The 27,469-nt window shown below is 35.9% G+C and overlaps 1 protein-coding gene across 6 annotated transcripts in view; it reads right to left on the bottom strand.

Moving 5' to 3' along the window:
- Positions 1-27,469, bottom strand: part of PCMTD1 (protein-L-isoaspartate (D-aspartate) O-methyltransferase domain containing 1) — a 63,475-nt gene that overhangs the window by 19,608 nt on the left and 16,398 nt on the right. For 3 of the 6 annotated variants that reach the window (XM_013048433.2, XM_013048434.2, XM_045075799.1), the window contains exon 2: positions 3,221-3,323. The exons of 1 other annotated variant lie outside the window; for it this stretch is intronic. Coding sequence is in view for 2 of the 5 variants with exons in the window: in XM_013048432.2 (XP_012903886.1) it covers positions 3,221-3,323; positions 16,007-16,313 (410 nt within the window). In the remaining 3 variants the exon portion in view is untranslated. Of the gene's footprint in view, positions 1-3,220; positions 3,324-16,006; positions 16,438-21,933; positions 22,121-27,469 lie in introns of all 6 variants that reach the window. 2 more of the 6 variants (XM_013048432.2, XM_004777516.3) reach the window with 2 other exon arrangements.

Raw genomic sequence — 27,469 nt, 5'->3', positions numbered from 1 at the left:
GAAGAAATGCTACTTTCAAGACTCAGGAACCAAGTCTGCTTTATAAAACACACCTTTGTACTTTTTAAATAGTCACCTTACCACACACACACACACACACTATATGTGTGTGTGGGTGATATATACATATTGTGTGTGTGTATATGGTATATATGTGTGCAATATATTACACACACATATATGTATTTGTGTGTGTATATATATGGTAAGGTGACTGTATATACACACACACACACACATATACACATATATATTACACACATATATATATAGTTTATAGATTCTTTCCCATCTACTACATTTAGAGTTCATTATGATTTCCAACAGATTTATAAGATGCAATTTAAATTGTAAGTGACATAACAACACTTTTGAAAAAAGAACTGATAAAAAAGATCCAAACAAACAGGTTACGTAAGATTGGGTCGAGTATTGGGTTTTAGCGATCTATTCTCTGTATTACATATAATCAAGGATGATCGGGTACTAAGGAATACAAAAATAGCAAATAATGTAACAGAGATACTTTATATTTTGTTAATTAAAATATGTATTTTGATATACCATAATACAATTAAACATAATGAAACTGCTTGGAAATGGGATTTTTAAAATGACTTGCTCCTCAAGTTTTTCTAATTCAAAAAATTTACTATAAATGGAAATATCACCCACAAACATCAAGAAAAATTGTGAAGAAATCATCAAAACACAAGATAGAAAGAAAACCATTATATCTTTAGAATTTCTATCACCAAAACCAAGTAATATAAAGATCAAAAAAGGACCCCAATGAGTTACACGTCAACTTTACTAAGCTTACAACCATTCACTACCTTATGGGAAATGAAACATTTTCCCAGTACTTACTACTTTTTGTATGCAAGATACTTTTATAATCTGAAAATTTTTACTAACACTTCATAACACTACTGAAAACCAGAATAGATAACATTTCCAGAATTAGTTTTTTTAGACTGGTTTATCAATGTCTCAATCTGTTTTAAAAATAAGTTGCAACACTTCAGAAAGAACTACATTAAAAAGCCTAATTATTTTAACTAAAATGACAAGACTACTGAAAATTATAAAGAAGCATTTATATCAGTCATGTCACCATATTTTATGATTCATCATTTTATGAGTAACAAATCTGCTTAACAGAATAACTCAAGAAATACAAGGAAATCTAATCATTTTACAATTATATAGAAATAATTTCAGAAATTTTTTTTTAAATCGAGACACAAATATAGTCTTCGAACTTCTCTGTTGGGGATTATTTAATATTTAAATTACATCAACATAGAAATTCTTTGAATAAAGACATATTTTACTCTTTCCCAGGACCATGCCCACTTTTCAGCAATAAACTTGAGCTCCAGAGATACTTGTACAAAGGTGTTTCAGTGATTCAAGGTTCATCCTTGTGTGTGTTCTGCCTGAAATGTATTTCTATCTAATATATAATAGACCTTAAGTTAGACCTTAAACAATGGTTTCTACTAATAGTACTTTTATATTTTCTAAGTTCAAATGTATTCACAAAGTCCTTATGTGTACACTCTTTCAACATCAAAACACATACAATAGGAATTCAATAAATTCAATAAAATTCTATACCTCTAATAAACAATATAAAAAATTCCCATTTCATATCTTAAGTATTTAACATACTACAAATCATCAGAAACACAAGACACAAAAGAATGATGAAATTGAATCCCAAGTTCTTATAAAACAACACAGGCTAGAAACTATTTTATTTCTGTCAAACAATTTGTTATTCTTGGAAATAGAAAATGAACCAACACGGTAAGCACTTGAAAAATGATTCAAAATGTAAAATGTGAATTAAATTTTAACTATTTATAAAGACAAACAGAAATAAGATAAATTATGGTATTCAGCAAGTTGATGCAGAAAATTCAAATAGCTTGCTCAAATACACTGTATTAATTATAGAACAAAATAAACCTGAACGTTTTCCAACTCTCTCAAGCCTGCCTGAGGTCTTTAATAACCCAATTACAATCACACCTATACACACAAGACCTCTCCTTCCCTTTGTAACACTGAGGATTTTGTAGCAGTTTTCTGTTCTTCAACCAATCAAGTGCCACTTGCCAGAGGACAGAACATGGGGCCAAAGGCAAGGGGAGTAAAAGCAAAGAGCAAGTGGAGGGAGAGAAAAGGCAGAGAATGGAAAAGAAGGAAAATACACTCCAACAGACATTCACAGGGTCTTCCCTGCTTTCTTCATGGTACTGTCTCAAGCTTAAGACTCTCTGGGAAAAAACCCTCAGCTCTGACTCAGACCTCCAATTTCTCAACTCCATGGTCATGGCCAGGGTGTAGAGAGATGAGTGAAGAAGACCCACTCCCAAAAAGCCCAAGTTGGAACTCTGGTTTTGTGCTAAAATTTTGCTATAGAAGGTGACTGAGTTGTAAGCTAGTGTTTGAAGATTTTAGAACTTCCTTTCTTTAAAAATATGAGTTGAGAGATATAAATGCTGTCAAATTTTTACAATCTCACAGAGTTCATGGATTTTAGCACAAGACACTGTGGACCCATAGTTCTGACGCTGCTGAATTTTGGTAACGTTACACACCAAGAAGATTCCCCTACCAGGCTAAGGACCAAAGTCTGTGCAGTATTTCTTTGAGGCAAAATAAGAGTTCAAAACCATGGTTTTCTAAAGAAATTGCTCAAACATACCCCTATCACAAAATAGATCAAGGTATTTCTATCATAATTATCTCTAGCTATATTACAAGGTAATTCAATGTTTTTAAAAACTCCGTTGTATGCTAACAAGTATCACCCTTATTTTATAAAGAGGGCAGATCTCTTAAATACCATTCCAAAGGTATAAAACCAGTTCCAGAATTCTCTAAAGCCAAGCATCTTTACATTCTTTTTCCAAAAAGTACTTGTATGCTATCTAATGAATGAAACAGTACTATCACTAATAAAGTGATGGTAATACAGAATTATAAATTATTTATTTGTAATTTACTATAAGCTTAGATAGAACAAAAATTACAGTATCAAATAATTTTTCTAACTTAATTTCTTCAGTCATTTTATACCACACTGATTTTTGCTGCATTCAATTGAGTAATTCAGGATCAGTAACTAATAGCACTAAGGAACACACATGTCATATATCTACTTATCAGCTGCTTTCAAACCAAAACTATAGATGTGAATACTTACTTATCAAAGCTATCACTATTTTTGATGAAGCTCTCCAATTTTTCCTTGGCATATTCCACCACATCTGAATGAAGCTCAATCCCATGATTTATTCCAAAAGGACCTGCAATTGTAGCAGCAGCATTTTTATAATATACATATATGTATATATATATATTAGTAATATGTCTTTACAGAGCTCTTTTAATTTCTGCTCATTTATCTATCACAGGAGCACTTAAAGGCTTAAATATATGCACATTTGCTAGCCAGATTTAAAATGCTAAATGGAAATCTCACTACTTACATGGCTTTAATTAAAAATGAAGAAAAGAAAAACAGAAAGGCTAAGTAAGGAAGAGTTCTCTCAAGAGAAAAGCTTATCTGTCAGGACAATACTGACAAAGAAATAATTATATTCCTACATAGTTCTTTACCATTACATTTTCATTTATCATTTCTAAAAATTCGGCAATTCTAAAATGCGTGAAACCATGGGCTAACATAGATGCTATATAAATATCTCACACCAACACACTATATGTTAAATTCCTGGAGGGCCAAGACCACATTCTATGTTATGCCTTTTGTAGTTCCCAGTATCTAGCAGAATGTGGCCATCGAGACACTTCATTGCAGAGCTGATCTTACTCTCCTATTCTAGCACACTTCACACTTCACTTAGTATTTCTTTTTACCCAGAGCCATGGATAAGTGACATCACAGGAATGAGAAAAAGATGAGTGAGCCCAGGAGATGGTCCTCAGATGGCATCCTAGTATACTTCGCTGAGAATATGACCTACAGGATTCACATTTCCTAAAGCTTCTGTGCATTACTGCCTGCCCCATGAGACACATGAAAGTAACACACACACACCAACTCCTCTCGTTAGGCTAGTTACTTTTGAACTTCCAAAATTGAGCTGAACAGAGTTTTCCATTCTATATTTTTGTTACATATTTTGTTATTTTGGAATTGGTCTCCTAGGAAGAAGTTTGAGTATGTATTTTCTCTATCTTACACATACTTTCTGTATCTTAGGAACTAATTAACTCAACATGCCTCCTACTGAATGTCATTAAAATACAATGTAAGGTGAAGTTCTACTGACCTCTAAGATTTTTTAAAACAACAACAACAAAAGTCACCAATTACCATGTTTGAATGTTCAGAGGGCACATGAAAAAAAAAAGTGATCTAGAACCACTTAACTATAAAAATTAAACCAAAATATTTGGAGACTATCTTCAAGCCAGAATCAGATAATGCTTTATCCTACTACATTTCTATCATATTGCATTTGATTAGTATTATTTAAAAAAAAAAAAAAAAACAAAAAAAACAACTGGCTCTATTTGAGAAATTTATTCAGATAAGGAGGTTAAAAAAAAGTTATCTGATCCACCAAAATACAACAGATAGAATTAACTTCCTTTGCACTGTTTTTATGCTTTTAAATTATTCTGATGCAAACTTAAATGTTTTGATTTGTTTTTGTCTCCATATTATTGAACTGTCTTCATCTGAAAACTGGAACATCCATCTGATAGCATTTAAGAACCCTTGTAATTCCTTATTTTACCATAAACTGAGTCAAACAAAAACACTTTTCAAAAAATAAAGTGACTAAAAACTAAACTTACAGAAGAATACATGGTGACATTTCTTTTTAATTTATACAAAATCTGAATATTTCAATAACTTGAATTTCCATAAGGAATTAAAGAATGTTAGCAACCACTGAACAAAGTTTTCCTCATTTAAAAACTCAAATTAAACCACAATTATTTAACATTATGTATATAATAAGGAAAATACTGTTCTATGAAATGAATGCCTTTAATCCTTAAAGGAGATCCGTTTAAAACAGAGACTTCCATATTTTCATCATCCGTTAAGAATCTAGCTATATTAATCAACTATTTTTATGAACACAAAACAAAACTAGGGCTACATGGGTAAGAGATCAATGAAAAACATCAATACTGCTATAATTTGAGGTTTCCTGTTAGGACCAAATGCATAAGCACTGCAATAAAGGTGTCAAGTAAAGAATCCGGAAACCATGGCTTCTATTCAGTCTTTCAAACTGCTTTCTTAACAGAGGGAGTCAGACTTCAGAGTTCTAGATCAAAGGGACTACACATGTGTTCATCACTTGAAGGTACCACTGATCTCTTTTTCCTTTCCTTACTTTCTGCTTATAGTCTAAAACCAAAGTGACAACTTCTGAAAATAAGATTAAAGTTCATTCAGAAAATATCTTAAGAATGTTTTTCATATAACTTGTTTTTTACATTAACATAAAGTGAAAACAATTTCATTAACGTATAAAGGACTTAACAATATCATAAATAGACATGCAGAATAGACTATGTATTAACTTCTAATGCAAAAACATTTATGATTTTTTGTGAATAAAATTAAATAACACAGAAAAAAGTACCTTTATCACTAATAAACAGTAATACTGAAAAAATAAATCTAAAATAATGCATTATTAAAAGGCAGAACTTAAATAGCAATGTCACGATCTCATTTATTTAGAATGTGATATGCAACTAGAACACAGCAATTGTATGATAAAAATGTAGCGTGATACTGTTTATTAAAACTCATATTTGACATCTGTATTAAACAGCAAACTAAAAAAGCTGCTTCTAAGGAAAGGAACTAAGAGATCTAAGGTGAGAAGGACACACTTCCATCATTACATATACCCTTGCCTAAAGCGTCCTGACTTAACTATACCTGTAACCTTTCAATCCAAAAAGAGTAAGCTAGTCAGAGAGATGGGAAAAAACTTCAGTATGAGATTTTTCAAATTAATAAAATAGACAATAATTCTGACAGAAAGGTACAATGGAAAGGTCAATGGAAAAAAATGAAACAGTATCCAAAAGACAAACTTTGTCAACACTTTCTAACACCATCTAACAGATAAGTGCAAGTTTAATTTTCTATTCAATAGTTTCCAATGCTATTTCGTATTTTCCAATGTGAAGTTTTTCTGTAAAATGATAAATGCATCATTTTTGTAATACATATTTTTTTAAAAGTACTAACAGTTGACCATTACCTTTAAAAGGTAAACATTAAAGAAAAAATTGAAATATACACAGTTCACAGAAGTCAAAGCTTCTTAAGACAAATAGTTACTAGAAAAACCTAGGTGTCCTATGTAATGTTAGATGTGATTTTTAAGGCTGGAAAGGCCTATTTATTAAGAGCAATAACAAATATAACAAAATCCAATATAATAAAATTGAGACTATTTTTCCTTTGTAGTAGTGGGATCTAATCTACCTCATTTATCATCTATCAGTCAATAATCAAAGCATATTTATTATATAAAGGTCAATAATTACTAGGTTTAGTAATCTATACAATATCTAGATCTTTTCTTTTTTTTACATGTATGTTGACCCTATGTGACACCCAATACTCCAGCTTCCTTCTCTGAGGCACCCTGAAACGTTGTTTTGAATGTCGTATGAAGGTTAGAGCTGGCCTTAGGCAATCCAGGGAAATCAGGAGAGCTTTACACAACATTTTAATGAAGTTTTCGGTGCCTTTAGTATTTTGTTTTAGTAAAGCTAATTTATAGAACACAGCTACAGGCCAAAAAAAAATTCTTCATGATACCAAAACCAGAAGAGCTCTCAAGATAAACTAGTTTAAGATCCATCATTTCAACTGAGGACTCAGATCTACATTCTATGAAGTGGTAGGAAAGAGTGGATTTAAAGTTAGATGTCCTAGTTTCCAATCTGGTTCCTCTCCTAACGGTTGCATGAGCTGAGACCAGTCACTTACCCTTTGAAGTCTTTCCTACTGCGTAAAATTGGTTCCTGGGAAAACCAAGTAAATTATGCTTTAATTTACATAGTGCTTTACACACTATGAAGTACAAAACGGGTACAAATTATTAGAAATCATAACATGCCCTCTCTTTGTATACAGAACTAATTAGCTACAGAAGCAAAACTGTAACCCTTAAATAGTTCTCAACTCTGACTGCATACCTGGGAATTTTTAAATAATAATTAAAGGTAGATATAATTTAATTTGATTTAAACTGTAAATGCTTGGTTCCCACTTAAGGCAGGCAGAGGGAATCTCCTAGGGTATGGCCCAGGTCCTGCCGATAACTTTAAATGCAGCCTAGGTTAAGCACACTAGCCACATCCTCCTAATATTTAAAATCCGTTTGGACTATCCAAATCTCTGCCCTCACTGGTAAAGTGTTACCAAGAGTTAATAACTGCAAATAAAAGCATTATGGATAAAACTAAGTATTTACCACAAGAGGGAGCAGGTGAACCAGTTTTTTGGTTTCTATGAAAACCAGTGTAAAGTTTTTCAGTAAGAACTGAAATACGTATTGTAAAAATATCTTCTAGGAAGTTCTAATGATATTTTATTACTAATTTCAGTTGTATAAAATAAGGCATCTTTGGAAAGACTTGTAAGTTTCTAAGAATTCAGAGACAGTAATAGGTAAGCAGACAAGATTAGGTTTCACTGCTGTGAACACCCTGGAGTATAACAAAGAGACACACAATAGTGTGAAGGCAGGTAAAGGAAAGGAGAGTAAAAGGAATCAGCAAAAGATTAGGTAATCATTAACTAGATTAAAAGAAACAGATCTCATCTATTGATACTTAAGATACAATTAATTTCTTATGGTTTCTCCATCCTATTATATCACACAAAATGAGCACATTAAAGAAAAACAAACACTGTCAAATGTTTGCTGAGTCTGGCCACGTTAGCGAAACCATTCTGAAGCTAGTTGGATTATATCCAAGATTAGACCAGAGACTTGGTTCTCTGCTCTCTAGGTTTAGGAAAGGCCTTAACAAGCAAATCCTGAAAAATTTTCCAGAAAGTTCCAGTTCCAGTCCCTTGAGTTCCTCTCAGCTGATGGATTTATAAGCAGTTTTTCTTTATTACACTTAAATCTCAGACATGTATTAACATAAAAATCTGAACATTTTGGTTTAAACGGTTACAGAAAATGGATCCAAGCCCCTACATAAACTACATCTCTAAAATACCAAAAAACAGACATCAAAATCAGCTCATTTACATATTTCCACACAGTAGGCTAATAGTCAAGTCCAGTATCTTCACAACTTATGACTATTTCTACAGTGGAACATTAATATCAATTGTTTCTATGAAATTCAGTAAACTGAGAAAAAGCTGTGCTCACCTACAAAATGGAAAAGTTTTCAAAGCTAATTTAAACAGCTTTAGCTTTTTATCTAAATTCTTTTTAATACAATCATTTCCCCTGGAAGCCATTTTCAATAGCTCTTTCATTCCACTGAATATTTATTTGTGAAATACCTGAAGATATGCTGGGGCCAGTGTAGTGACCAATTCACATAGTATAAATACCATGAACTAAATGAAGAGAACAGCCAATGAAACTGACACAATGCTTCTATAGCTAGTTCAGAGATGATAGGCACAATTTCAATGTTACAGGTTGCCTTCTGCACTGCTGTATCCTCAGTAGATGGCGCAAATATTCGATATAATTAATATTTTGTTAAAAAGAATGGTAAAGCACAAAAATGTAGCTATGGGGCGCTTGGGTGGCTCAGTGGGTTAAGCCTCTGCCTTCATTCAGCTCAGGTCATGATCCCAATCCCAGGGTCAGGGAATCGAGCCCCACATTAGGCTCTCCGCTCAGCATGGAGCCTGCTTCAGAGGGGGCTCTCTGCCTGCCTCTCTGCCTACTTGTGATCTCTGTCTATCAAATAAATAAATAAATCTTTAAAAAAAAAAAAAGTAGCTATGGTCCCAAACTTAAAAGGTTCACAACCAAGACTGAGGCAAATGATATACACAAAGCCTAAAATGCTATTTTTCATGTCTTAAAGTACACTAGCAAAGGTCATTAAGTATATGTCAGATACATTTTATGTTATTATTATAGAACAGGCATCCCACAGAAAACAGAAGATAAAACATGCCTTTCAAAAGAAATCTTACTAATTTTAGCTGTTGATAGGAATCTTCTAAAATACAATACATATTTTCCTTTACATACCTAAGAAAAACATGACTTCAAGTCAACTATTAGCCCTACAATCATGTGAGTATTATGCAAAAGGAGAGGTATCTCAGATTCTATGAAGCTATTCTTGAAGTGGAAAGACAAACAGAAAAAAACGGAGAAAAGGAAAACCTTTTAAAGTATGCCTTTTGAGGGGCACCTCGGTGGCTCAGGTGGTTGAGCGTTTGATTCTTGATTTCTCAGGGTTGTGAGACCAAGCCCTGTGATGGGCTCCACTCTGGGCATGGAGACTGCTTGGGATTCTCTTTTCCCTCTGCCTGTCCCCCAACAAACATACAGGCATTCTCTTCCTCTCTCAAAAAATAAAAATAAAAATTAATAAAGTATGTGTTTTGGATTTTTTTAACCCCACCAATATGTTACCTATTCCACAAAACATAACTAAAGAGAAAACAGTACGATGTCCAGGTTTCCATCTAAGTAATTGTTGGTAGGAAAAAAGTACCTTTCACCAGAATGAGAAACACAACAGAAGGAAAATTTAGCCAATGGAGACAGAAGGGGACAATGCAGTGCAACCTGGGGTCCATTTCTGGCCCCTCCTGAGCCATTCTCAGGCAAATCTCTTAATATTTAGAAGTTCATTTTCTCTTTTGTAAAAATAAAGCAAATAAACAACCAGGATGAGTTTTTAGGATTTAAAATTATTAACAGTTTATGTTTCCCCAAGGAACAATGGTTCATTGGTAATTTGGTGCTTATGGCCATGTGCACAAATGACTTCAAAAGCCACCATCTAACAAATTTTAAGTAGTGAATTCACAAACAACAGGAATCAACTGTATTTGGTACAAGGATAATCTTGAGTTGGGTAGAGTTGATCCCGAAGGTAAATAAAAACTCAAGATGCTCAGAGAACCACCTTAAGATTTTTCACACCACTGAGGGGATTGCCTTATAACTTCAAAGAACAGTAGGAGGACTTATAACCATAAATTACTATGAAAACTTTAAAATTTCTAAAACCCATACTATTTCCTAATATCTGAGATTTTTATTACTGTTTGTTGCCCAGTAACAATTAGCAGTAATGTCACATAAACACAAAATCCTTTCTTTTTAGAGGTAGCAGCAACAAAAGAGATGGTTGAGAGTAATGACTTTCACTCCACAACCAGAAGTGAGGGGGGAAAAACACCAAGATATAGAAAAATAATGGCAACTCAATACAGGCTATGTGGGCAGAAGAAAAGATGCAGAGAAGCCTAACTAGGACTAAGAAGAACAGTTTAAATAGTAACAAACTTTCCTGATTTTAGAAAATGACTAGCCTAAATGAAATGGTTCTTTTCAAAATAGATTTGCTCAGAGCCCAAAATAAAGCGCATACCAAGAGCCTCTGTATTTCTTAAAAAGAAAAAAGAAAATTTAAACACCCCCCCCCCCCAAAAAAAGGGGAGAGGAAAAACTGAGGTTTTGTTTAAGGAAGAAAATGTGGTCTACTTTAAAGAGAACCCTGAGAACCTGCAGAATTTGTTTTGTCATTTCAGAAAGAATAGGGAAGGGGAGCTGAAGACCACTCTGGATCTCCCTGATTCTCTGGCTCAGTGAGCCAAGACAGATCTAAAAGAGGTATTTAAGGACCATGAAAAATTACTTGAAAACTGTAGTTCTGATAAAGGGCTTGTTTCCAAAATATCTAAAGAACACTTATAACTCAATAATAAAAACACCCAACAATTAATTAAACACTGGGAGAAAGATTTGAAAGTGCATTTAACTAAAGATACAGAAATGACTAAAAAACACAGAAATGGATGCCCCTCCACATCATTGTAAGTGCAAGTTAAAAGCACTGTGAGATAGCATTTTATACCTACTAAAAACAAACCATAAAACCACACAACCATTTGTGATAGAACCTCATTCATTGTGGGAATATAAAATACTACAGCCACTTCAGAAAATACTTTGACAATTTCTTTAAAAAGTTAAATACAGGGGCTCCTCGTGGCTCAGAGTCAGTCAAATGTCCAATTCTTGGTTTCAGCTCAGATCATGATCTCATGGGTCATGTGACTGAGCTACATTCTGTGGGGTGTCTGCTTCAAAGATTCTCTTTTCCTACCCCTCCCTCCACTCACACTCATGCACATTTTCTTGCTCTCAAAATAAAGATCTTGGGGAAAAAAAAAAAAGTTAAACATAAAAACATAGAGCCCAGCAATTCCATTTCTAGGAATCCACCCAAGAGAAATAAAAATGGATGTCCACACATTTGTACATTTTCAATGTTCTCAACAGTATCATCTACAATAGCCAAAAACTGGTAATCCAAATGTCCATTAAGTGGTGAATGAACAAACAAAATGTGGCATGCCCATACAATGAAATATTATTCAACCATAAAAAGGAAATACTAATACATGCTACAGCCTTGAAAACATATTGCTAAGTAAAAGAAACCATACACAAAAGACATATTTCATATAATCCTATTTATATAAATGTACAGAGAAGACAAATTTATAGAGACAGAACATACAGCTAAGGGGTTAGAGTGGGTACAGCTAAGGGGTTAGAGTGGGTACAGGGGTTAGAGTGGGTACAGGGAGTGGATTCAACCAAGCATGGGGAATCTTTTGGGGGTGATGGAAATATTCTCAAACAGAACGATGGTCATGTTCACATACTCTGCAAAGTTACGAAAACTTACTAAATTGTACCCTTAAAATGGGCAAACTTGATGTTAAGTTGTATCTCATTAAAGGGAGAAGGGGGGCTAAAATGAGAGTTAAAACATGAGTATCTTAAGTCAAAGGCAATCTAAGGGCAGCAGATTAAAGACCATTTAATGTCCTCTGGTAAAAAGATAAAGATAGAGACCAAGGGCAACTAGGTGGCTCAGTGTGTTAAAGCCTCTGCCTTCAGCTCAGGTCATGATCCCAGGGTTCTGGGATCGAGCCCCACATCGGGCTCTCTGCTCAGCGGGGAGCCTGCTTCCCCCACCCCGCCTCTCTCTCTGTCTGCCTCTCTGCCTACTTGTGATCTCTGTCTAATAAATAAATAAAATAAAATAAAATAAAAGAGTATAGAGACCAAACATAACGTAAGACTCATGAGAGACTAGAGACCAAACATGATGGCAACATGTAGTTTAATCAGCCTTTTGGACAATACAGCAGCATTGGACAATATAATGTTAGCAGTGAGTTGCCTGTTAAGCACGTAAGTTTGCCAACTATTTTAACTTTAGAAACTAATGTAGTGCTGAGGTAGTGGCAAACATAGTATTCGAATGATTCTGGCAGTTTCCCAATCACTTCTATTAACTCAAGAACTAGTCAAGAGACTAAGGAAGTCATTAAGCTGGATGAAACCTCATATTATAAGTTTAGAAAATGGGAGTGAATCTCTAAGCAAAAAGGATCAGAATGAAGAACCATCCCTACCTGAATCGGAAAGATAATCAGACCAATTTGCCTTCATAAACCTGATGAGTTTCATAACTCAAGTCTGGGAAGCAGAGGACTTGGGAGCCACCTTCTCTTGGACCCTGTTTTTCAACGGGAAACCCTAAGTATGGAAAGACAGTAGTACTGAGAGGAGAGTTAAGTAAGTGCTTGATTCTTTGTGAGGTCTAGGAAGAGTCTTAAGGTGAAGCAAGTGGAACAAGAACTTATCTTCAGTGTGAAGCAAAAGAAGTTTGTAAATGAGGTACACTGGGAATCAGAGCAATCCATTCTCCAGGTCTGGAGCAAAAATGAATTCCACTTATGAATAACTGCTTCAAGTATACTTTAATCACAAGCTACTTCCTGAGGTTAAGATAAGCCTAACTTCCTCTCACTGAACAACAGCTCTCTCAAGACTGCAGTCCATCCCCTCCAGGTGTGTTTCTGGAAAGGCAGTGGAAATTCCTCAGTGAGCACTTTTGTCTGCATTACCAAACCACAGACACCCTGCTTTCCCTGCCTTAGCCACAATTCTTTCAGATCATGTCCTCAAATAAGAATCCCTGCCTATGGTGAGCACCTGTCATCCCCATCTTGTGACTAGGAGAGAAAAATGGCTTAGAGCCATGATATTACAGTTACTTAATAAGGACAGAACTTCTGTTACTAAGGTCACTGTGAAGGAATGAAGCCAAATCTGATTCACCATACTTAGAAAATTGTAGGGAACATGTAAGCATCTTTCTTTGCGTCTATCTCCTTGACTTAAAACACTCACTGTTTAGGCTGGGTTAACAAGATTAAGCTTCCTCAGAAGCTAGACAGATCCAAAATTTATTAGCCATAATCACTGTTTTACAGACTATTCTTTCTGCCTTTCTATCTTCTTTGAAGTGTTTTATCTTTCTCACCAAATGACTATTCCCAATCAAAAAGAAAGGAACTTTATCTTGGTCTTGACTGCAAGGTCACACACAGATAAACCCTAGAATAATGTCCAATAACCATTGTCATACATGTAACCAAAGACCATGACTCCCTGGAGCCTTGTAACAGAAGGAAAATAATCAACCGCATTATGGATCACTTAAGCAGGGGTCTGTTTCTTATTCAAGATACAATAAAGTTGTGAGGTAAGCCTACAGCTGCATCTGGCCACAGGAATCTCTTGGAGACTGAGACTGAGGAGTAGAGTTTAAGGGGGGCAATCTCACAGCTAGCAAGGTTGCTAATTATGAATCCCTCTTCCCTGCAGGCCTTTGTATAAGACTGACCTCCCTCAGCCTGAGCCAGCTGACAGGGCTAGAGAGGTAAAAGAGAGGGTAACAGGTGCTCTGAGGCTAGCCAGACATGCTAGGAAGCCTGGACTCCAGCCTAAAGGTGCCAGAGCTGGTCAAGAAATGCACTTTCAAAATGGCAATTCCCATTTTTTAAAGGCTCTCCCTACTCCCTCAACTAAGTTCCTCTGATTTGGAGACAATCTCAAACCCTGAAATTCCTTTTTCAAAAGTTAATTAGGTATGTGGGGTTTCCAAACTGCAGAGAAACTCCTGTCTCAGGAAAGGCAGGAATACCAAATTTAAACATAAGGTGCTTAATCTCTTTCATGGTAAAAATTAATACTTCACTACTTTTTGAGCATATCATTATGAATCAGAAACTTAGTAGTGACATCAAGTAGACTGTTTTATGTATTAGGTTGTATTACGTAATAGGAACTGACTCAGTTGTTTTTATGAAATAGACTGCAGGTTCTGTAACAAGAAAAGAATGTAAGGAGCTACAGTAAGTGTGTAAGAAAGGGGAATTTCAGGCCTGAAAATGCTTTAGAAGTCATTTCATGTGACTATATAATTTATTGTCAAAACTGGGACACTTTGGGAAAGAAAGGGACATTATAAATACTGATGCTAGGACAAGAGGGATAAACTGGGACCCAGCACCCTGGGACAGAGAGTCACCCAACTCGAGTATACTCATTTCTCTTCAAAATCCTTCAATGATTCTCCATCACTGCAGAGTGAATTTTAAACCACAGTCTCATCCCTAGAACTCAGGCATATGCCTCAACTATGGCACATACCATACTGGATGAAAATGGCTGATTTTTCTCATCTCTCTCCTCTTGCCAGTCTGTGAACTCAAGGACAAGAGTCTACGTTATGGGCCTTGATAGCATTCTACCTTAAGGCCTGTCACAAAGTAGCACTCAGTAAATACCAAGAGGCTTAGTAAAAATAATGGTTGTTCATCCTCCAGCAACATCCTACAGTCTTGGCACATGTTTTCCTCCATCCATGCCTCTTCAACCCACATTCTGTATTTTGCAGGTGTCACTTCCTAGCTATGAGACTTGAGGCAGTTAGTTAACCTCTCTAAGCCTCAGTTTACTCACCTATATACACAGGAACCAAAACAGTATATATGTCACAGGATTATTAGGAACATTAAGTGAGTTACTCTATGTAAAAGTGGTTTAAACAATGCCTCACCCTCATAGTAAGCACCCAGTAAGTTTCTCAAAGGCAGAGATAACTGTACCTTTAGTTCACTGCTATATACCTATACCAGGAAAAATGCCTGACAGAACAGACAGTAAGTATGCTAAAAGTTTACTGACATACTTCTCTTCTGTTTTTCTCCCAATCCCTTGTTTTGCCTCATCAGTGCCATATACTCTATATCCCACAAACTCCTGCATTGCTACCAAAAACCTGGCTCCATTCCCTTTTTAGGACACTGGTGGGCGCCTGGGTGGCTCAGTGGGTTAAAGCCTCTGCTTTTGGCTCAGGTCATGACCCCAGGTCCAGATGGAGCCCCGCATCAGGCTCTCTGCTCAGCAGGGAGCCTGTTTCCCTTGCTCTCTCTCTCTCTCTCTGCCTCTCTGCCTACTTGTGATCTCTGTGTGTCAAATAAATAAATAAAGTCTTTAAAAAAATAAAATAAAATAAAATGGGACACTGGTGACTAATGAACCCTCTAAGCCAGCAGTCAGTCACAACCCTTTACCTGAAACAGATTACATGATACCCCTGACTTTCCTGTCTACCAGCTGTTCAATTTTAAGTACAGACAATGATTGAAAAAACAATTCCAAGGGTTTCTTAAGTCTAGGATTAAATGCACAAGCTAACTTTCAGCATCAGAGCAAATAAAAAAAAAAAGATTACTACTGCCTTGTGTTTCTACACTTAAGGAAGAGAACTACTTTGAGTACATACATTCAAAGATATACAAATTTACAAACCCTATAAATCATAAACAGTAACACAAACTCAGCTTATTTTTTAAAATAAAATTTTACAAAAATAAAATTACCTAAAATTAAGCCCACCATTGTACTTAAATATCCGGTTCCACTTCCCAGGTTAAGAAAAGACAATCCTGGTTGAAGTTTCAATGCTTCCATAACTTCAGAATAAATGCAAGGTGCTGACAAGTGTATGTTCCCATGCTTCCAGGCTAAGTCTTTGTAAGCATTGTCTCGGTAGCCTTCCAAATAGTAATCTCCGCGGTCAATCGCTCTGAAGGCTTGCTCCACTCTTTCAGTGCGGATATACTGAGCTTCTTTTAAGTTATCAATTAAGTCATCATTATCTTCCCCAGCACTCACAGCTCCTCCCATGATAGTATTCAAATCAAATCATAAATTTTAAAATGTAATAAAATTAGCAGAAATGGCTTCCAATAATGTAGTGTGGTTTGTTTTCCCTTTAATATTGCACTTGATTTCCAAAAATAAATTAATCCTGAAAGGGAAGAATAAAAATAAACAGGTTTAAATTAATGCTCACAGGAAAGTAATTCTTTATTAAATACATAATAGTCATCATAACTATCATTTTTCAAGGACATATTCTGTTTTAGGCATAGTTTTAAGTTCTTTAAGTATATTACTTTATTTATTCTTCTAACAACCACAAAAGGTAGCTTAAGTTTGATCTCATCTGTACAGATGGGAAATCTCGGACACACAAGGTTTCAGTCACTGCATACCCTCAGGCCCAATATGATAGCCATTAGTCTGGCGTGGCTACCTAGACCAAAATTAAAATTAAATGCAATTTAAAATTCAGTCGGGCGCACTAGCCACACTTCAAGTGTTTAATAGCTACATGTGGCCAGTAGCTGTCACACTGAACAGAGCTGCTCTAGAAAGTGACAGTGCTGGGATACATTCAAAGATATACAACAGTTTGATCTCATCTGTACAGAAACCATGCTTCAGAAACCATGCTCTTAAGCATTAATTAAGCCAGGAGGCCTTTGGAATACCATGAGTCTAGTTCAATACGCATCTGATTGATTTAAAATTCCTAAACTTAAAAATCCACTAACACCTAAATGCTAAACATCTTAAACGCACCACATAAATTCAAAATGTTAACACAAAGTAAGATATTACCCAAACACAGAATACAAAATATAAAAAAACACAACAGATGTGTACATGTTTAAAATGTACACACCCACACACAAGTACAGACATATTGAGATTGTTTTACTTGGTAAACCCTGTGGTGATAAATAAGGAGACCAGAAATTTTATTAACAACTTTAATGGTACACGTACCAGAACATATGTTACACATACAAATACAATAAACTTCTTTAAAGTCAAATTCAGCATCTTTAAATGAACACATTAGTACAACCTGATAAACTAAATTTCAATACATCAAATTGAACACAACTTAATCTTTATTCAATTACACTTAGTAAATTCATGTAACAATTTCTGAATTAATACATCAGGAGAACGGGAAGTAAAAAATGAAATGCTTACAGCCAAAAACAAGAGTTATGACAGCCAGACTATGGCAAGGCTGTAAACTCACTCTTGACCTTAGAGAAGAAACGAAACTGATGCTTTGAGCTTCGTCAGGTCTTCACACCTCTGGTACCAACCTGCCTGAGCACTACTGGAGCAGGTGCCTCACCAGGTCCTGTCCCTGTCCCCACTGCCTGCCTCTGTCCTCTTCTGTATTTTCAAATGATCTCCTTAAACTTTCTAAGTGGAGGAAATACTGTGAACTCATGTCACACTCCTATTTAAATTATTCAAACTCACTTATACAAACATGGCTGGCTCCAATGTCCCCCACACCCCAAAAAAGAAGTAACTGAAAAAAATACATAAGCTCATAGCACCATTCTCCTCAACGAGTGTATTTCATGGCATGTAGTACAACTGGAAACATCAATCCACTCTTCCTTCAACAGGTCTTAGTTTGGACATCCTTTTATAACCCAAGCATCTCAACTCGCTGAGCACAATTCTAGCATTTAAAGTTGGTGGGGAAGGGGGCACCTGGGTGGCTCAATGGGTTAAAGCTGGTGTGGGGTTTTGTTTTGTTTTGTTTTGTTTTTACTAACATGGCCTCTAAGCACAGGTTAACTTTTTTACCTGGTACTCAGATTGAATGCCCTCCCAAAATGAAAGAAAAACTGCTACATTAGAGTGGGAGGCAGCTTCGGTTGAGTCTCCAATGTTGCACCCATCTCAGGACTTTATAAGCCTAATTCTGACTATGCAGACATTTAATGGCTCTCCTGGAAATGCTGTATTTTACTAGTCTGAAAAATTATTCCACAAAGCAACTTAATCCTTCTCAGGTCCTTCTGAACTCTAGCCTGTCCAAAATTATCACAGCAAAATAAACAAACATTGACTTTACTGCACAAAAGCGCACACTTCTGGTGAAAAAGGCAAAGAGGAAGACTCAAACCAACAAGAACTACTACCATTTGCTGGTGAACACTCTACTAAGTGTTTTTTGTATATTATCTCACTAAAAGCTACAATAAGCCTATGAGGAAGGCACTCCTATGACCATTTTCAAATAGAAATAATGTATAAAGGACTAGGGCACTACAATGCATGTGACTGCGGCTAAAGGAGCACAGGGGAAACTGGATCCAGGGATCCAGGAAAGCTTTCTTAAAAAGGCATGGATTGTGTAATGCAATTAAAGGACTAAGGGAATTAAAGGCTGAGGATATGGCTGGTATTAAAGCAAGAAAGCAGGTAACACTTCTAAGAAACTACATGTAGTTGAGTACCTTCCAGCACCGTAAGACATTTATCCAGCAGACCAGTTTTTTTTGTTTGTTTGTTTGTTTGTTTGTTTTTTAAAGCCTGGACCCTTTTGAGAATCTGGTATTTCTGGGCCCCTTTCCCTAATTAAAAAAAAAAAAAAAAATGAATGAATGAATGAGAAGTTTTACATCCAACTTCAGAAGGATCCTGAGTTCCTACAGACCCATGAGTTAAATCTAATTTAAGAACATCTATTAGATGTAAAGAAGTTAGCCACAGGTACTAACAAGAAAGGGAGAATTACATTTCCATTGTAGAAAGTGCAGTGTAATTTGTGTTTCTGATCTACTGCAACACACCAGAGACCAAGTACTCAGAAATTTGGGAAACATGGGGCAGCTCAGTGGGTTAAAGCCTCTGCCTTCAGCTAAGGTCATGATCCCAGGGTCCTGGAATGGAGCCCCGCATCGGGCACACTGCTTAGCAGGGAGCCTGCTTCCCTCTTTCTCTCTGCCTGCCTCTCTGCCTACTTGTGATCTCTGTGTGTCAAGCAAACAAATAAATAAATAAAATCTTTAAAAAAAAAAAAAAAGAAAGAAAGAAAAAAATTTAGGACACACATCACACCTTGTTAACAAGGAGCACCACAAAAATTTAAAGCCAGGTTTCCTAGACTCCTTTGCCTATTTTGATAGGAAAGATGAATACATCTAAACACAAAGCTGTAAGGTATCTAGGAGGGAGGTGGTCAGGAAAGGTTTTATGGAATAAGATGTGCAATCAGTTACAATGCATCATGTTTAACACAAATTGTTAATTCATACATTTAGGCTACGTAAGTTACATAAGGTAACAATGTGCAGATAATGAAGAAGTTGTGGTGGTTTCCATGTTCATGTTTGGAAGTGACAGGAAGGTACAAGCTTACACATATTAAAAGATACCTTAGCAACTTAAGAAAACTTTCAGTAAAAAGCTGAAAATAGAGAGTGTCCACCTCTAAGGCAATTCAAGTGGTCTAAGGAAGCTGTGAATGCAGACCAAAAATATATAAAGACACTGTCTCTAGATAAAAACAACAGATTAATTGAGGCTACACCCAGATTCAGATTTTTAAATTTTGATAAAAATATACATATGCAAATAAAACGATATCCATAAGCAAATTATCTTCCAGAGCCTAAATTTCAGAGGAAGACAAACCTTAGGGTTTAAGACTATAAATGAATGAATGACTGTGATGCTAACATGCAAATCCCAGTAGATTTAACTATGCTAAAAATTGTATTTTTTTGTTTTTTGTTTTTGTTGGTAAACTGGTTACACAGATGCATAGGTTTTCAGTAGTATGTTCCAAAACTATTTTTCCCACAAGTCCTACTGTTTTGCAAAAGATCAGTGGGTGTTTTCTGATGTTATAGAAAAACTCAGTACTGGACTTGTAAGGCCCTTGAAAGAACCTTAGGAAACATGAGGGTCCTCAGACCACCCCTGGAGAAGAGATGGCATGAAAAACTACAAAATGGGATGGGCAGAACGTGGTAGAGTTATACACAGGTGTTATATAACACCAGCCCAGACATGGGGGTGGAGACAAAAGGATGGTAAGATTTTCCTAAATATGAAGACGTGGTAAGTTCAGAGGCAGAAGGGAGTAGAGGTGTTCAAAACAAGCAGAAAAAGACAAGGAGACAAGAGGCAATGCACCCACCCACTTGCGGCACTACAAATAGTATCGAAGAGCCGAAGTTTGGGAATAGAAAGTAGTCCTTGGAGGCTACAGCAATAAAGAGGAATGAAAAATGAAGCTTGCAGGTCACACACACATGGAGCTTGGACTTCCTCCCAGAGGATGGAGCCAACAAAGGCTTTTTAGAGAATGAGAAACACACTGTGTGACTAATTTTAAAGCAAGATGTAAAGGAAAAACCAAAACTATAAAAGAAAGTGAATACAATTATACATTATTTGGTCTGGGGAAGACAATATTTACGTAGTCAGAATAGTGAAAACACAATTGCTGATTCAATCTGAATAGTCATTTAACCACAATAGGATGCAAGGGAAGAGGTAAAAGAGGGGCATGGAAGTTAATACTTCATCTGTGATTATAGGAAAGTAAATGCTATCTAAAATCAGTGAATTTAAAAAGAGCATCTTAGTTAGCAATGTGGAGGTAACTTCCCTACCATGAAATAGCTGAATGCATTAAATTCCCTCTGGAATGTGAGCCTCCAGGTGGAAGCAGGTAGAGCCAGGAACTGCTATACTTTGTCTTCAGGAAATCACTTAACTTTCCAAATTATGTAAATGCATTATTTGAACAAAACTGACAAGTAAAACTGAAAATAAATGGGATACATAAATATGTGTGTATGTATTTTTTTTAACCAGAATAAGATAAAAGACAAGAGAATATAATTTCCTAAGGAATAAAAATATATTTAACGAAGAGGCTACAGTAGAAAAATCGAAGAACAAAAAAAGAGATACTAATAATTTATACTACAGAGCTTCAAAAGATACGTCATTTTATCGTATACATATTCCTGATAGTGGGTAGAAAATTAACTATTATAAACTAAATTACATTTTCATAACACTGACCGATTCAATTATAATAGTATGTGTATTTGTAGAAAATTTGAAAACCAATCAATAAAAATTACTCATAACCCAAATATTTAAAGAGCCACTGTTAAAATTTACTTTCTAAGCATCTATCCACTTTCTTTTTAATGCAATATTAGTATTATATGGTATATATTTCAAACTTTTGCTTAATGTGTCTTAAAGATTTTCATGCCATCAAAAATTCTTCCAAAATCCAAAAGTGTGATATCCCACCACAAGGAGACACCAAAATGTAATCAGTCCCCTGACTGCTGCACCATGAATTTTGGATTATAATTAATGTACATGTTAGGAGTTTGCAAGTTAAAAATCTATAATAAATGTTGTTATAATTCCCTAATAATCCCCTAACTTGAAATACACTTCATTTTTATGAGTAAAGCAAATACTACTAAAAAACCACCATATCATTAAATCATGGAAGCATTTGCCATTTGTTAATTCTGAGATAATTCCATCTCAGTCATGGAAATGCGCCAAATACAAGTCAAGAGACCAAGGTCTAGCCTTGGTCCTACTGATAACTTTTCTGTATGGTTCTAGGCAGCTCTCTAGAACATCATTTCCTCACCTGTGACATGAAGAGGCTAAATTATATGATTCCTAAGGTTCCCCAGAGCTCTAATTTCCCTGCTATTTTGGCATCAAATCCATATTTGAGTACAGCTCAGTTTTAGTTATCCAGAAATGTCTGCTCATGCCTCTCAACATCTGTTACTTCGGTCACATTTTTTGGTGCCCCATTCCTGCCATTTTCTCTAACATGGAAAAGAAAAGAAAAAAAAATTAGGAGTGTTCAAGTCCTGCATTAAACAATAAAAGCAAAACATGGAATCTAAGGAAAAGAAGAAAAGGCAAAGGCAAAAGAGAGAAGCATCAGAAAATAAAAGAATAGCTTATGCAGATACGTCTGTTTGAGAAGAAGTTATCATATTTACTCACAGAACACAATTTCACTCTTTTGCATTTTCTTTCTAGTACGAGTGTCTGGGGTACATACATTCACATAAGCTCTCCTGAAATGATTTGCAAGATGTTCCAAAAGTTGTTTCTAGTCTTTCAAAATAAGATACGTAGTTTTAATGTATTTGGTTTAGGGGAAGATCTACTGAAGGCCTAGTTCAATATTATGGGTGTCTTTCAGGCAGCTTAAGGATGTTTTATGGAAGGTTAAAGACAAGTCAAAGGAGGCGGGAAGCAAACAGATGGCAGGCAGATGTCACAGAGTCAGAGAATAGAATGAATGCTGACTCACTTTCTTTCCCTCCTAGCAACCAGTGGCAAGCAGCCAACTGCTGCTGCTTGCTGCTCCTTTCTCTGCAAAGGTGAGGACAAAGCTCACCCAGCTTTGGAGTAAAGAAGACTGGTGATTCAAAGGAGGAATACACTATTTGAGGGCACGAACAAAGGATCTTTCCTCCCCATGCTCTCAGAGATCTTGTCATGGGAGTCATGTATGAAGGCTACTTTGAGAGTGGCAACAGCTACACAGGAGAAAAAATTTTCTCAATGATGGCAAACAGGTATGATGAGACATAAATACAAAAAAATGAAAGAAAGAAAAGGTTAATGAAGGGGTTCAGAGCAAACCTCCCCAAAATGTGCTACTTTGACATATGGACCATTTTGAGCTGAAAACAATCAAGACCCAGCGGACTAAAGAAAAACTTTTACCTCCCTTTAAACTACCTAAAAGAAATTAGTTAAGGACCCTGGTCCAGAGAAAGAGCTATTACCAAGATACAACTTTTTTTTTTTTTTTTTTAATCTGAATGACCTATCTGTATAGCAAGGCAAACATCTAATTACCAAACTTCTGTTCTTCTTCACATCCTGTGAATCACCTCCTCCCCTGTGACATCCCAGGCCCCTCTTCTACTTCTTAGCTCCTGATGGCATGTAAGCCACAAATGCCCGCCCAGCTTACCCTTGGGTTTCCCTGTCTTGGTGGGGTTATCACATATATGCAATTTGTGCAATTAAATTTTTCTCCTGTTAATCTGTTTTATGTTAATTTCCTGTTATTTATGTTAATCCTAGGCTAGAAGGAAAATTTTTTCTTCCAACGTTAAATTTCACCACTCATTGTGCCTATTTATTTCTAGTGGCCTGTACTGCATATAGGCCCTGGGCTCTATTTCTTCACCAAAACTCTATGAAGGGGCACTAACTTCATTTTACTAATGAGGAGGCCAAGTCTGGAGAGAGCACAAGACAAGCTCAGCTCTCTGCTGAGCCTCAACTCAAACCCAGTTTGGCAAGCCATAAAATCCTCCTGAAGCAGAACAATTTACGAAGAGGCTCCTGCCCCATAATTTGAAAGCAGAGTTTTTGTGCCCTTGCCTGAAAAGATTCAGATCTCTCTCCCTCTCTCTCATTTCCTTTTTCCTCCCTTTTAGTATTCTAGGTTCCAGAAGAAGAATGGAATGGTGGAAATAAAGCAGCTGATGTCAGGTACTGACATCAGGCAAATTATTTAACCTGTGGTCTTCAGGGTCCTTGTCTATAAAATGGGAAAAATAATAACCACATCATAAATTTGTAAACCATAAATAGTGCATGGGACATAAAGCTTCTAACGTTCACATGTCCAATAATTAATTCACTTTCTTTCACATCTAGGACAAAAAAGACACATTTGAAATGTTCATTTGTAAACCCAAAAGACCAGACAGGGAAAACAAAAAAGTGTCAGTTCTGCAATCTAGTGATCACCTAATGACTTCCTTAAGACAGAACTACAGAATAAAATGTAAATCCTAAAGTTAGAAGGAGGGGGGGGCGCCAAGGAACAGTGTATACAGAAGCAAAAGGAAAAATATACCCATTCACATGTAAGTTGACTGAGAGATGTTAGTATAACAGCAAAACAAAACAGAACAAAAAAAAACAAAAAACAAAAAACAAGGCAGAGCCTTTGGTCATGCTCTGGCCCACAAACTTTGACAAAAGGCCTACATTAGGACCAGGGACCCTCTATACTCACTTACGTGGGCTCAGGCAGCAGTCAGGTACTGAGCTTCTCTCTTTAGTAGCTTACAAGCTAACTTCTACCTGTGCTTATTTTTTCTAATGGAGAATTTGCTACATACATTAGCAAAAATTACCTGTCTTGTATAGTTTTCTTTGGTTTGAAATGTTTTCCATCCAAACTGTAACTCAGTAATAAAGATAAAATAAAATGAAGATAAAATACGCAAAATTTTCATCACACCTGTAAAGGTGTTAGCAAGCATTTAACATAAAATGCTGTAGGAGTAACTTCTAGCTTTCTACTTCAGGACATCCTTTCAAATTTTAACATATCTAACAGCTACAGCAAAGTGAAAGTACAATTTTCTTTTATTGTCCCTTGAACTCAGGAATCTTCATCCGATCAGACAGCAGATACACTACTGTCTCAAGATAATTAAAAATCATCTGCTCCCTAACCCTTCAATTCACTACTACAGATTGTTTCAAGTAACAGAAGTTAAGTTCTGTTGGCAGCAAGTAGGTTCTATATATATATATATATATATATATATATTTTTTTTTTTTTTAAGATTTTATTTGTTTATTTTACAGACAGAGATCACAAGTAGGCAGAGAGGTAGGCAGAGAGAGGAGGAAGCAGGCTCCCTGCTGAGCAGAGAGCCCAATGCTCCCCTTGATCCCAGGACCCTGGGATCTTGACCTGAGCCAAAAGCAGAGGCTTTAACCCACTGAGCCACCCAGGCGCCCCTCTATATTTTAACGTTCATCAAGTTTTAAGATGCCTACATTCAAGATGTAGAATTTTCAGTCATATTCTCAATTCTATTCTAGTCTTGCTTCCTGTGCCTTTTCCTTCTCTCCACCTTCCCCCTTATTCTTTTAATTTTCCTATTCTCTTTGCCTGGGGCAGTGAAGATCAGCATAAACTCATACAAGATGGAGACACAGTAGGGGATAGCTCTATGGGAGTTCAAGGTATAGGATATAAAAGTAGAGAGGAATATAAAACATTTTTAAAGCACAAGATGAGGCAACTTGAGCTGAAATGTTATCATTTTGAAAGTTAAAGGATTTCATGTATCTCCAATGTCTCCTCCATTCCTTTCACTTAAAACATCTTAACGTACAACCTCTTCAAATCTGTATCACTACACAATGAAGCATGTATCCATATTCCTAAACACAGTCACACCCATATACTACAAATGCCTTCAATATGCAAAGTCCCAACTTTGAGGAACAAAATCGTCAGAGAATAACTGCCTCAGATTTTTAGGATTATTGCTTAACATCTTCAATTTTTCAAGAAACGTAAGAAATGCTCTAGTAACCATCCAACACACTTAAAAAAAAAAAATCCCTGTAGAAGCTATAGCCTAGAAAACCTTTCAAAAAGAAGAGCTGTTGGGGCGCCTGGGTGGCTCAGTGGGTTAAGCCTTTGCCTTTGGCTCAAGGTCATGATCTCAAGGTGCTGGGATGGAGCCCCTCACTGGACTCTCTGCTCAGCCCTCACCCTCTCTCTCTGCCTGCCTCTCTGACTACTTGTGATCTTTCTCTGTCAAATAAATAAATTTAAAAATTAAAAAAAAAAAAAAAGAGCTGTTTACCTCCTGTAACTCGGGAAAAGTCTGAAGCAGAACACTGAAATGACAACTGAGCTTTCTGGTTTTAATTCATTAAGTGGCTATGTTCTTAGGAAGTAATGAGATAAATAAGGAAGCATGAGAGAAAAACATACACATTTTTGGCTCCTCTGGGGTCAGGCTTTTTAAGTTGGGCTTATTTTTTATTTGAAAAATTCAGAGTTCACAAAGAACAATATTCAAATAAAAAAATAAAACAATATTCCAAAGCAAAATTTCATAATTTGGGAGTTTGGATGGTCTGTATCTGTTCCCTTCCACTAGCATATCACAAACCAAATATGAGCTCACACCAAAGACATTCTTTCTATAGATTATCATACTATGACATACAAAGACTGGCCTCATACTTTATGATTTTGAGCAAACTGTTATCCCTCCTGGCTTTGGTTTTTTCACCTGGAAGTTACTGCCACTAAATCAAATCTTCTCAATGAGACCTGTAAAAACTTTAAAAATGTCTAAGTATATTTGCTATACATAAATAAAGAATGTAAATAACTATCAAGTTTTCTGACCTTATAAAAATGGCATCTTTCCAAAGTCCATGATAATCTTTCTATGGACAGTGAAAGCTATATAGAATACAATATGTAGTTATATGTCATTCTTAATTTTTCAGTGGTTCAATAACAACTCATATAATTTCATTAACTACCCCAAGGTATTTACAAAGGAGAGGTGGTATTACCTGCACTGTGCAAATGAAGAACACCAACTGAGAAAGAACAAATTGTTTGTTCTAGATTTCCCATATAATACAAAGATACTCCAGTCTCATTCAAAGATCTGATGGCATCCATTACCACTAACATTCACATTATCACAAATAAGAAAATACAGCAACTAGAAATATAGGTCTAAAACCTTTTGACAAATATACACATACCACATTTGATACTAATACCTTCATCTCATTTATTGGGACAGGTAACTCTCTTCCTATTTTTACTCACGACCCAGAGAAAGTTTAATAAGTTCTTTAAAATAAACTGTAATCAGGGATGCCTGGGTGGCTCAGTCAGTTAAGCGTCTTGCCTTTAATTCAGTTCATAATCCCAGAGTGGGTCCTGGCTGGAACTGAGCCCCATGTCCAGCTCCCTGCTCAGCAGGGAGCCTGCTTCTCCCTCTTCCCCTTCCCACTGCTCATGCTCTCTCTTGCTCTCTCTCACTCTCTCAATAAGTAAAATCTTTAAAAAAAAAAAACTGTAATAAGATCATCACCATAATTCTATAGGCTCTACAGTAATTACTAGGAAGTACACCTTAATTTCAAATGATTAATCTGTCATCAACAGTTCTTTGTTATCAATAAAATTCATCTGGAGAACACCATGCAAACTAAACAACCAAAATGCTGTGAAAGCTTGTTAAACTATGGCCCCATACCTCCCTCCAGGCTTCATTTAAGAAGTTCTTCACCACAGGTCCAGAAAGTTATAAAACGCAGGGACATTGAGGATAGAAAGCCAAAAAATGGCTTCAGTT

Source organism: Mustela putorius, unplaced genomic scaffold (assembly GCF_011764305.1).
Source record: "Mustela putorius furo isolate JIRA1106 unplaced genomic scaffold, ASM1176430v1.1 tig00000151_pilon_pilon_pilon, whole genome shotgun sequence".
Classification (NCBI taxonomy): domain Eukaryota; kingdom Metazoa; phylum Chordata; class Mammalia; order Carnivora; family Mustelidae; genus Mustela; species Mustela putorius.
The sequence above is the reverse complement of the archived record's forward strand: the minus strand, read 5'-3'. Positions and strand labels throughout refer to the sequence as shown.